We start from the raw sequence: 12,547 nt of genomic DNA, 5'->3' as shown, positions 1-12,547 counted from the left end.
TTTTTCTCTGGGGCCACTTCTCTAGTGTCCCCGAAGTTCTTTTTTTTTTAATTCTTCTCGATATGCTGCCACCAGTCCTGGATCACCACTAACTCCTTCATCACCACGGGGCGTCACATCATTTGTAGAAAGAGATCTATTCTGAACTTAGCTGAACTGAGCCTGTGTAAGGTGCTCACTGCTGTGATGGAGGAACTCTTTGAGTAGGTATTCAAAACCTTTCCCATGCTCTTCCAGCTTCCAGGGTCACTTTATTCTTCTGGAAAGATGATTTTGCTTTCTGTTTTACCAAGGTAGTCATCTTTGGCTTCAGTTCCATTGTCTTCCTCTCTCTACACTTTACAGCATTTCTTTGTTCTCAGAATTTTCTTCATTGTTTCCTTTCATTGGTCATTTTTGCAGATGTGGCATCTTCTGGATTCCAAAGTTAAGTCTTTACCTGCATCTCCCCCTGCATCTTCTGGCCTCATTATAATTTCTCTCTTGGCTGGCTCTGTTCCTGTTTCCTAGAGGGATGCCTTTGTTTCCTCTAGCCATCAAACATGTAGATGCAGTAAAATCTTGCAAACCCTTATTCCTTTCTGCCCCCTGGGAACTTTGGGAAATTCCACATATGATCAGCCTTCTTGTAGGAAGGAGGCGGTCAGGGGGCCCCCATAAGCACCCTGGGGTAGTTACCCTTTTCCCACCTATGTTTTCTCATTGTAATGTGACCACCTCTTCTGCTTGTGAAACTGTAATCTGAAGAACCTTATGGGACATTTAATAACTCAAATTCAGTAATGTCCTCATCCTAAACCTTTGTTCCCACCTACCTTCCTAAAACTGTACTTTTGACTTGAAGAACACTGCATTTCTTCACTCTCCTCTCTGTTATGTAGAGGCTCCTCTGTTAACTTCCTCTTTTCTTGGTGCTGTGCTTGGTGCTTTCTCTCACGTCTATACCCTTTCTTTTTGAGACTGGATCTGATAATTGTGTCTAAATTATTAGCCCTGTCTTTATCATGTCAAATATATTGAAAAATTATTGATTATATTCTTTAAGTTCAGAAAAGGTAGCTAAAGTTGATGATTTGGAATTTCGTACAGTGCATTGCACAATGTATGTATCACTTTAAAGATTTGTGACCAAACTGGAAAAGTTTTAAGTAAAGCACTCATTACTTTTTCCTGTTTCACTAAGTTAATGCTAATCTAATATTTTATTAATGTCAAAAGTTAACTCTAGCCTTTTCATCAGTATAGCTCTTTTGACTCTATCATAACAGTAGGCTTTGGTGTTTGCATAGTCTGATTCTTACCACTCTGCTTTTTAAGGAAAATCTGGGCATGCGTTGAGAGAACATGCAGGAGTCAGGAGAGGGACATGAACAGCATTCAACATGCAGTTTAATGTTTAATGCAAATTTCTTTTGCACATTGGATAATGCCCATGTATTTAAAAGTTGGTATTAGAAGAATGAGTTTGATATTTTATTCTGAAATAAACTTTAGTGGGGAGTGATCCAAGATGGCATTCGGTGTTATAATGTGGCATGCTGGTTGTTTTTTTTTTTTTTTTTTTTTTAAGATTTTGTTTGTTTATTTATTTGACAGAGAGAGAAACAGCGAGAGAGGGGAACACAAGCAGGGGGAGTGGGAGAGAAAGCAGGCTCCCAGGACCCTGGGATCACGCCCTGAGCCAAAGGCAGACACTTAACAACTGAGCCACCCAGGCGCCCCAGGTGGCATGCTGTTTTTAATAGAGTTTAGGAAGGATTCAGGTTTTATCTTTGAGAAATGATTTGTCTCTCTCTCTCTCTCTCTCTCTCTCTCTCTCTCTCACACACACACACACACACACACACACACACACACATTCCGTATGTATATAAGTAATTGGACAGGTATAGATAGCCGTATGAAAGTTAATTCACATTTTTTAAAAATGTAGTCAGTAGTAGGACATACACTAATACTTTTTTCCCCCAGAATAATGATGATATTTCTTTTTTTATTGAAGTATAGTTGACACACAATATTCCATTAGTTTCGCACGTACAACATAGTATTTCGACAACTCTACAGGTTATGCTATGCTCATGACAAGTGTAGCTGCCATCTGATGATAATGGAATTTCAGCCAAAATAAATTGCCATTCTCAAATGGACTGTCTCATTTGATGGAAATGAATTGCGAAGGAGAGAGAAAGAGGAAGGAATTTAGGAATGGAGGATGATTTGAACAATATAACAGAATAGGAGTGGAAACATCTCATACTGAAAGTGGGGGTGTGATTAGGGTTTTGAGAAACACATAGAGTGGGTTCTGCTTGGGGACTTTCTTGTACAACCATAGCCATTTGTTGCTGAGTGACAGATGGTGCTGCCCCCACAGGAGGTTACCAGTAATCACCACACCTCCCACTCTAAGAGCCTAGGAAGTGGGTTGGCAACTTGGAATGCCACCTTGGAAAGTTTGCTGATACATGAGTATAAAATAGCATTTATGTGATCAGGAGATGGAACTGAGAACATCCGTTGACTGGGATGCCAACTACAGCCTGGTTAGAATGAGCACGTACAGCAAGGTAAAGGGTACTGATGTGTGGCAGAGGTTAAACCCATTATCAGAACTTTTATTTGCCAAGACAAGAAATAGAAAGCTATTGCAACATTTTTAGATGAAGAGTAAGAAATTTAACATCTAGCCACGTGATTGTATCGTTCTTACTTGCTCATCTAATTTTTTTTTGGTAAAGAAAGTTTGCGACTGTGGAGGAAAAAAGCAATGGTTTTTTTCAAACAGTAGAGATTAAAATTCTATCAAAATATGCTCTCCTTTTTTTTGGATGGCAATGACAATTGAGTAAGGGAGTGAAGTCCCCTGGTCCTTTCATGTGTGGGGCTTGTAACTGATCCCCTGTGCCGAGCAGACGACCACTGGTTATGCAGGCACAGCTGAGCAGGAAAAGCTATTTCTGGGGGTAATTAGGTTTTTCTACAGCCCACAATTCTTTCAGGTCTACCGCGAGTCATGAAGTTGACTGAATCATAAGCTGATTACAGTGCATTTTTTGCTATAGTGAAAGTTAGGTTTCAAAATGACATCTACATGATAGATATTTATGTGTTGAAGGAGTGTGTTTTTTAAATGGTGAGTTTAACTTAATTTGTTTAATAGAGGCATTGATTTTAATTATAGATATTGTATTATTTTTTTAAAAAATACTTCGTTTTTAGTTTCCTTAATATTTTCTGTTTATAACCTATTTTCATCTTGTGAATACCAACAGAAGGACCTGGTGGGGTAGCCAAGAGAAAAACTAAGGCTAAAGGTATTTTCTGTTTTTCAAATTAGCCTCGAGTGAATCAAGTTTAATGCTTGAAACTGCATGACATTTTCTAGATACGTTAATGCAGCTACTAATGCTAAGCATTGCTTTTTGATTTGGGTCGCACCACTGGCCAGTAGAGTAGTTTCACCAAGATGTCTTTAAAGAATTTCTTACCTAAGCCCATAATTTTGTCATTTCCTTTTTATGGTTTCAAAACTTTTGTAACAGCCTTTAAACTAAAAACATAATGATATCATGATATTGTCATACTACATGTAAACTTACATCTGAACTTGCTATTGTGTAACCTAAAACCTTTTTGAGTTTGAATTTTTTAAATACTATTGGAAAAAAAGATGAGTTCTTCACTGATTGATTTCATTTCTTCAGAAGCTTTGGTGACACTCTGTCTTAGAGCAGAATAAAAGCCAGTGTGAGCACACTTGTAGTTTTCAATGAAACGAAAACTTAGATTTATAATCCGGAGTACTGCATTTCCCTGGTATAGAATGTGCTGTGTTTTGATATTTTAATTCTTTAAAAATTACCGTACCTGTCAGCCATCATATGTAGGCTAGCAGCTTATTATTACAGCCTTGGTTTTTTATATCCCTGGGGGTTTTCTTGTTCACATGTCAATATTTATGTCCTTTAGGGATGGGGCATGGGAGAAGTGCATGTTTTTCCTTATCAGCTTATAATATTCTTTTGTGTTCACGGCTCGGCATATTGTTTTTGGTTTGTTTTTTGGTAAAACATTATGACTATGTGACTTGCAGGGTTTTGTGGTTTGTATTTTAAGATCAGGGAATTTTAACGTTTAAACTGTGTTCCATCGGAATAATTCCCAGAAAGGGAACAGTTTTTACCATTTTATTCTCATGTCACTAACTATGAGATAAATGGCTGATGAAGTGGAATTTCTACTTCTTGGTCTGGAGAGGCGAATCAGACGTTAAAGATTTACCGTTGGGAAGCTGTGCGGAGCGAGATCGTAGAGCACCGCGTAAGCGCTGCGGCGTGATCTGTGTCTGCAGACAGCACTGAAGCAGCTGAGGGCTCGGACGGTTGCTTCTTGATGAACGCCAGTCCCTATTTTTACAAGGTCTGGATAAGACTTTCAGGAAGAATTGAATAACATTTTGAGCTATGTGAATTTTACACAGTTCTGATGGGCATAAACATCTTCCACGTTTTATTAAAGAACTCTTTCATATTCTTTGTGTCTGCTTAAGTGCTATGTAATACAGTAAACACCTTGCTTCTCTTAGATTTCCTAATGAGAGAGCAAGAAGGTAAAATTCAAAGCTTTTTGCTAGCGGCTCTGTTAAACTTGATGTAAAACGGGTTGAAAGCAGGGTTGGTCTCACACGAGATTTGGAATTACGTGTGCGTTCCATCTAATTGCTCTCCCACCTATGAGCATGGATGGACAACATGGCGGCTTGAGTGGCTCTACATAAATTAACAGGAAAACATATTTAAAGGAATGCTGATTTCATAATGTTGAATATAAGCAGACAAGAATGTCTACTTGTCATTTTAAGCACTATTATAGATAAAATTTTATGTTCGTGGATGTTGGTTTTTTTTTTTCTTACTTAGCTAAGAAAATTAAATGGTATTTTTCATCTGTGCATTATGTCTTCAAGGCTAGTAAGCACAAATATTTTAAGGACAATTTTTTTTTGTCAGAACTAAAAGTTTTTAAATTACCTTTGTATGGATACTTGCAGGTTATGGAAAATCTTTTTCTTAATGTTGCCAGTGTTCCTTTAATTATGTCATTATAATTGTGAAATGTGAGTTGTTAACACTTTGTGTAAAGTTTATGGGTGGACTCATTTTAGTAATACTGCATGTTAGCTTTATTTTAAGACAAGTCATAACCTATTTCAAGCTGGAAAAATACAATGGCAAGTTTCTGGCATTTCTTTGGTAGCTGATACTTTGTAGAGGTTTGCATCTGGTTTTAGCCAATTTAAAACTAGGGGATGAAAGTCACTTTCTGAATGAACATTTCATGTGTGTGGAGAGATAAAGACCATACTTTAGCACTAAATTACTGTCCTGTGAATTAAGAGATGCTTTCAATAAACTTTTTTTCCTTTGATTGGAAAACCTGAAAGTTAAAGAACTCACTAAAGAAGAGCTGAAGAAGGAAAAAGAGAAACCTGAGTCAAGGAAGGAGAGTAAGAACGAAGAGAGAAAAAAGGGGAAGAAAGAAAAGGAAGATGACCGGAAGAATAAGAAAATTCCTGATGCAGATATATCCAGGAAAGAGTCTTCTAAGGGGAAAAAGGACAGAGAGAAGGAGAATGTGGGCCTAGACAAAAGTGCTAAAGCCAAGGAAAGTAGGAAAAAGTCTGCAAATGTCAAGGATACTTCCGGTAAAATGGTGTCCGGAGACAAAGATGACGCAAAGGAAGGGAGAAGTTCTAGCAAACACGCACACTCAGCCAAGGGAAATAACCAGAAAAGGAAGAACTGAAAGCTCTAATAACATCATCCCAGGAAATGGTAATGTTCTTCATCGTGATTTGCCGCTAACGGGCGTAGAGAATTTAGTATTGCTCTGGTTGGGGAAGATGTGTCAGATAGCCCTTGAGTGTATTTATTGGTGCTCAGTACGTAATTGTTCGAAATCTAGGTGCACTGTCTCATGCCTCTCAGTTTAAAAGAGGATGCTTGTAAACACCATGTAATAAAAATGTGATGTAATAGCTTCTGTTTTTATTAATTTATTGATCATGTATCCAGATAAATGTTTATGTAGAACATGAATTGTAATGAGCGTATTAATCAACTGAATACTTTCATGGGAGTTAGAGAAGAATGTTAAGGTTTTCCACAGTGTGTATATGCAGTGCCTTTCAGGTGTGACAGAGGCTCAGGTGGGTGGGAGGTTTTCTTCTTTCTCCCCTTAACCCTTTGTCTTCTTCCCTCCTTTCCCTTCTTGCTTCCCTGCTTCCCTGCTTCCCCTTCTTCTTCACCTGCCATTCTCCCTCTCCCCTTCCTCTCTCCTTCCTCCTCCTCTCTCTCCCCTTCCTCAGGCTCCTGTGGCAGCCCTTGGGGTCCTCTTTCCCCCCAGTCTCTTGGGGGCAGCCCCTTCCTCAGGCCCTTCCCTGGATTCTCCTTTTCCTTCTCCCCTTTCTCTTCTTTCGAGTCTCTCCTCCCTAGTTTTTTATTGGGTCTTTTACCTCCTCCTTCATCCCTCCGTGCCTCCTGGCTACTCACCCTCTTCGCTTCTCTTCCTGCCCCTCCTCCCCCCCTGCTTTTGTCACCCAGGAAATACCGCGAACGCTGTTTGGAGAACTCTGGATGCAGTCATGAATAAAAGAAAGAATTTGATTTAGAAGAACAATTTTAGAACACTTTTATTGATGATATCTTTACAGACTCAGAAGTAACAAGACTTTATTTCAATTTAGGATATACTCTCCTTTTATATCACACGGTTTTTCAGCTATTTCGGTGGAGTGGCATCTGTTTTTCAGATTTGATTGTATTATGGTGTACCATTTCTAAGGAGCGTCAAATCTGGGCTCTAACTAGAGATCAGAACTTAGTTAATCAGAAAACATTTAATAAAGTGAAATTTCAATAAGAACATATTTCTGCAAATGGTTTGTGCCGTCCTGTGCATGAAGTCTTGAATCTCTAATTGCGACTGCTGGTGAGGTTCGGTTCTGACTTGGAGAAGAGCAGCCTGATTCGTTGTAAAAGAATCAAAAGTGCTGCCGCAAAAGTTTAATTTTTTTTTAATAATCGTTTAGGGTGCCTCGGTGGCACAGTCAGTTAGGTGTTCAACTCTTGGTTCCGGCTCAGATTGTGATCTCAGGGTCGTGAGATCCAGCCCCACATCAGGCTCCACACTCAGCAGTGTCTGCTTGGGATTCTCTCTCCCTCTGCCCCTCCCCACTGTGCGCGCACGCGTTCTCTCTCTCTCAAATAAATAAATCTTAAAAAATAGTGATAATTCTTCAACTTTTTCTGTAAAGAGCTTAAAAACAGAGAATTTGGCCTAATTGAAGATATTTCAAATCAGAAGTGAATAAGCATTAAGTGCCAGTGTTTCTAACAGTATCATACACCGTTTTCTTAGGTGCTAACACCTTTCCTGCTTCAAATCAAGCAGGTAGAGATTTAGTTGACAAAAATTCCAACTGACAGAATTATATAGCAAGGGGGAAATCCTAGAGAATACTACCCAATCTAGCTAATCCAGTCTTGTTTTCTTGATCAAAAACTATGGCCCAAAGAAATTGTAACCCATGGGTTTCATGTGTCGATGAGTCAGGGTTTTGTTGTTGTGTAGATTACCGGAACGTTGTAAACCACACAGGGAATTTTATGGCTCATTTGGTTGGCAGATACAGGGCACCGGCTACAGGTGGATAGATCCCAAGCCCAGACCTGTCATCAAAGCTGGGTTTCTTCCTACTTCTCATCTCGAGTCTTGGCTCTGCTGATCCTTTTCCTTGACTTTTTATTCTATATGGAGGTGCTACCACTTGACGAAGAAGATGGCACTCAACAAGCCCCAGACAGAGCTTTCTATTTGAGCAATCCTAATGCAAGGGGCCATTTTCTGGAATGGCTCTGGGAAAAAAAAAGTCCCTGGGAGAATTGCAACCAGACTGGGTAGGCTTGGTGACCATTTGTGACCATTTGTGCAGTTGGGGATGGGTTAGTCATCCCGGCCTGACTCCTGTGCACAACGCTTTGGGTGGGGGTTGGAATGGGTCCCACTTAAACCATATGAAATGTTTCCCGCAGGGAAGAGGGTTTCTGGGAGGAGAAGAGGGAGGCTCCAGCTGAGCACTGAACAGAACAAGAAGCAAAACGGATACTCACCACATGCATAAAAATTAACATCTTTTTTTTTTTTTAAAGATTTTAATTATTTATTCGACAGAGATAGAGACAGCCAGCGAGAGAGGGAACACAAGCAGGGGGAGTGGGAGAGGAAGAAGCAGGCTCATAGCGGAGGAGCCTGATGTGGGGCTCGATCCCATAACGCCGGGATCACGCCCTGAACCGAAGGCAGACGCTTAACCGCTGTGCCACCCAGGCACCCCAAAAGTTAACAACATCTTAAAAATATATCCTGACGGTAGATCTTGCTGCTAAGATAAATGAATTGATTTTTTAATTCATGTACCAAATTTTAAGTGTTATTTTTTCTACAGATTTTTTTTCTTTCTTGGAGAAGGGCTGATAATTATATTTGCATTTACGGAGGGCATTCTAATAATTTCTACGTTGGTTTTTAAAAGACAAAAGTGATGCATGATAAAGTATATAAATGCTAAATTCTAAGAAAATGAGGGGGAAAAACATCTTAGAATAACGTAATCAGCATAAGCACATTCACATCATTGTTATTTGGTAAAACGCTTGGACATATTTTACTTCTGGCATACTTTTCCTTTGAATATCAGCTCAAGAATTAAATTGAAACATCTCTACTAAAAGCATTTAAATATGTTTCAGGAGCTCTTATGAACTGGGAATGGATTTATTTGCTTTCCTCATTTTTTCTTTCCTTCCCTTTCCTTGAGTAAATAAAGGCTTCAACTGAATTTATTGAAGCTGAGGTCACACTTCGTCTAATTGCATTGGCACTTACTATTCAACTAAAAACTTAGTGTGGGAGAAACTTTGTTCATGATTAGTGGGTTTAAAACTGTGCTTGTACTCAGACTTACTCACTTTTTAATTCGGAGTGTAGTTATTTCTGTTTTATGCTGCTATCATTTTCATATTGTTATCTAAGAATAATTAAAACTAGAAAGGTTATTACCCTTTTTAAAAAGTCATCTAAAAACAGGGACAAAAATTTCCTACTACAAAGTAGTTGGGAGTCAGAAAGTGAAATACTCAGAAAGTAAGTTTGTCATATGACATACAAAATTTTTCTTTCAATTACATTAGGAGATGATACATCAGATTTTGGAAAATGACATTACCGGCATAATTTTCCTTAAGTTTTGTAGGGTAATATTTCACGTGAGTGACACAGTCCCTGTAAAGGTAAAGATGGTCAGTTTTACAAAAATATTTGAGAGCCTATCAATTTTTCCAAGAATCTTTTTTATCCTTTAATATTTAGATTACTTTTTTTTGAAAAACCGTATCGTCTTTTTTTCTTCATTTGTTGTGATGTGCAATGTCTGTTTCATTCGTTAAGGGGTTTGTGTGTGAATTTTAGTTATTGCTAACATTATTAGTAACCACTTTTTTGAAATCTGATTACTACTTTTTTTACAAGATTTTTGGTTTTACTTTGTGGGTGATTTGCATTGTGTATAAACGATCTTCTCAACATTTCATGATAAGGGAGAGACTAACAGATAAATTGGCATAAAAACGTCAGCATGAATGCTTGAGTCAACCCAGGAGGATTCATTCTATAAGTAACTGGTTCATAGAAAGTATTTTATACTGTTATGACCTGCTTAGTCATACAACTCTGTATCTTCAGAGGTTTTCATAATGATTATTTGGAAAATAAGGACTCCATATATTATATATATATATCTATCTATATATATATAATTAAAATTCTATTATAAATTTAAATTTAATATATATATATATAAATTCTAATATAAATTTAAATTCTCTCCCTTAATTCTTAAAACCCTTCTAAGGCAAGAGTTTTATCCCCTTTCCATACTTGTGGAAAGCCAAGCCAATATATATATATATTGGGGAAAAAACAGATAAAAGTAGTACACAAGTATGAGTTTTAATTTTAAGTGTAACTGTAGTGTCATTTTCTATGAAGTGGGTGTGGTGACTTAGGCTGCGTCTCCTGGATTTGGTTCCTTTCTCCCCTGTCCTCCACTGTTCCATCTCCTGGAATAATTCTCCGTTGGTAACAATTCTCCAGATTGATAACTTGGATTATTTCACTATAAAATGCATCTTGGAAATGCTGGTTTTCCTCATTTGTAAATTGAAGCTAATACCTTTCTTTCATGTGGCTGTGGGAACTAGCTGGTATTGGATCTGCATAAAGTGCTGGCACATTGTTCGTGCCCCCCCCCCCTCGCCCCAGCGAAAGAGAAAGTTTTCATTCTTAGGAAACCCAAAGGGTGGGTGTTGGGTAGCAGATCTGTAAGTGTTATTCTCATGGAAATCTTGTTTGGGGTCATTTGAAAAGATCCCCAGTAACAGTCTTCAGCCTCCTGTCCTTCCTCCTCTGTTTGCCTGAAGATAAAACCACGTGCCCTAGATGATTATTACCGGTTTGGATATCATTTTTACATAGAAACCAATTTTCACGAAAGCTTCCACCTTGTAAGCCCTACAAAGCAAAAAGTCCTCTATTTCCCTGTTCTTTGTTCTCATTTCGTACCTCGTTTGACCTCACATTCTGTGTACTTTTCACTCCACATTAGCACCTGTACATCATAGAGCTCTGTCATTTATTTCTTCCTTGCCTCAAACGTTACCTCTCTGGTATCCTAAGAGATGAGAGGAAGACATGTACTTAAAGCTTTTGTGTTGTTTTTGATAGTGGTATAAATACCCGTGTGCCGTGTCGCGTTTTGCACGTACTGATCCCTTCAACAAATATTGGAGGAGTACCTGCAGCGTACCAGGCTGTGCTAGGCACTGGGGATACAAGTGACAAGGTGACTGCAGTCCCTCCAGTGAAATGGTAGGAAATAAACAAGGGGTCGAGGAAGAAAATAATGAACTGGAGCCAGCCAGTGCCAGCGCTGCCCACTCTTCCCCTCTGCCTAGACTGTGTTCCCACCCGTGCGGTGGGCCTTGTTCCACCTCTCAGGAATCCAGCTGACTCATCACGTCTACACTGACATTCTCTCCGATCCTCCCGGGGGGGGACTGTGTCTTCCAGTAATCATGCTCGTCACTTTGCTTCATTCCTGGATTTTGCTTTGCTACCAGACTGTGATTTGTGTCCAGTACCTATGATAGTAGCTGAGAATAATAAGCATTCAAGGTATGTTTATTGATTGAGGAACATATAAAGCCCAGATCATGTAAAAATATTTCAGATCTGTATATACTACTGAGTAGTATTAAAAAGAAGAAAAAAGGATTTTTAAAGAAAGACGGAGGCGTTTCTGCAGTGATTGCAGGATGCTTTAACCACCTCGGAGTTGCCAGTAGCTGTGTTCATGTTGTCGTATGTGTGCAGGGATGGTGGTAAATCGGGCTGCTTTAGAAGAAACAAAGGGAAAAATTAATTTGTGGAAAAAATGTTTGTGTGTTTGCTGGGTTTAAATTCTCTCCCTTAATTCTTTTTTTTTTTTTAAAGATTTTATTTATTTATTCGACAGAGATAGAGACAGCCAGCGAGAGAGGGAACACAAGCAGGGGGAGTGGGAGAGGAAGAAGCAGGCTCATAGCGGAGGAGCCTGATGTGGGGCTTGATCCCGTAACGCTGGGATCACGCCCTGAGCCGAAGGCAGACGCTTAACCTCTGTGCCACCCAGGCGTCCCCTCTCCCTTAATTCTTAAAACCCTTCTAAGGCAAGAGTTTTATCCCCTTTCCATACTTGTGGAAAGCCAAGCTGTATCAGTGGTAATGTGCTCGAGATGGGATTCAGGTGGAATTCAGTGGCAGCCCTCGGGTTTCCTGAACCCGAGCTCCTGTATGCCATCTCGTGTTGCACTGTTCAAGTGAGCCCATTGCGTTCCAGTCTTGGTAGAAACCCTTCAGGGGTCCTGAAACCCAGGCTCTCAGGAACCCTTTTGGCAGTTTATTCTTTTGCGATTTGGGTCATCCTCTTCCTGCAGTCTGTCTATCTTGGGTCATGTGAGGACACTTTGAATGTGAAATGGCTCTTACTGTATATCATGGGGCAGCTCTTTTAGTCCCTGGCAGAATTTTGACAGGGCCGTAGTTGGGATACTTGTTAAGATCTTTATTGGCCGGTTATACAAGCAGGGAGCCACAGCGATCAGCGTGGTCAATCAGTATGTGTGTGTCTTTCTGGTTTATTGATTTTTCCAGAATATTTCTCAAGATCATGTTGCTCTTAGGGTTATTCTTGGGGTATATTGATTTATCCTGTTAGACTACTTGCATTTGAAGCAGTAGCAGTCCTGAGCTCTTCCCCTTTGAATCACAGCAGCTGGGATAACCTGGGTAGGTAAGATTAAAATTTTCTTCAGTCTACACTACAGAGTCAGTAAGCCAAAGATGGATAAACCAGTTTTTAAAAATGTCTTAGCTTTGATGGGCTACA

General features: G+C 39.3%; 1 protein-coding gene across 4 annotated transcripts in view; it reads left to right on the top strand.

Annotated features, from left to right (window-relative positions):
* Nucleotides 1-12,547, top strand: part of ASPH (aspartate beta-hydroxylase) — a 209,561-nt gene that overhangs the window by 48,018 nt on the left and 148,996 nt on the right. For 2 of the 4 annotated variants that reach the window (XM_040626071.1, XM_008706727.2), the window contains exons 4-5: nt 3,276-3,317; nt 5,447-6,942. The exons of the other annotated variants lie outside the window; for them this stretch is intronic. In XM_040626071.1, coding sequence (XP_040482005.1) covers nt 3,276-3,317; nt 5,447-5,808 — 404 coding nt within the window. In that variant the 3' untranslated portion in view covers nt 5,809-6,942. Of the gene's footprint in view, nt 1-3,275; nt 3,318-5,446; nt 6,943-12,547 lie in introns of those variants that run through there. 4 annotated transcript variants of the gene reach the window in all.

The sequence above is a fragment of the Ursus maritimus genome, unplaced genomic scaffold (assembly GCF_017311325.1).
Source record: "Ursus maritimus isolate PB19 unplaced genomic scaffold, ASM1731132v1 scaffold_9, whole genome shotgun sequence".
Lineage (NCBI taxonomy): Eukaryota > Metazoa > Chordata > Mammalia > Carnivora > Ursidae > Ursus > Ursus maritimus.
The sequence above is the reverse complement of the archived record's forward strand: the minus strand, read 5'-3'. Positions and strand labels throughout refer to the sequence as shown.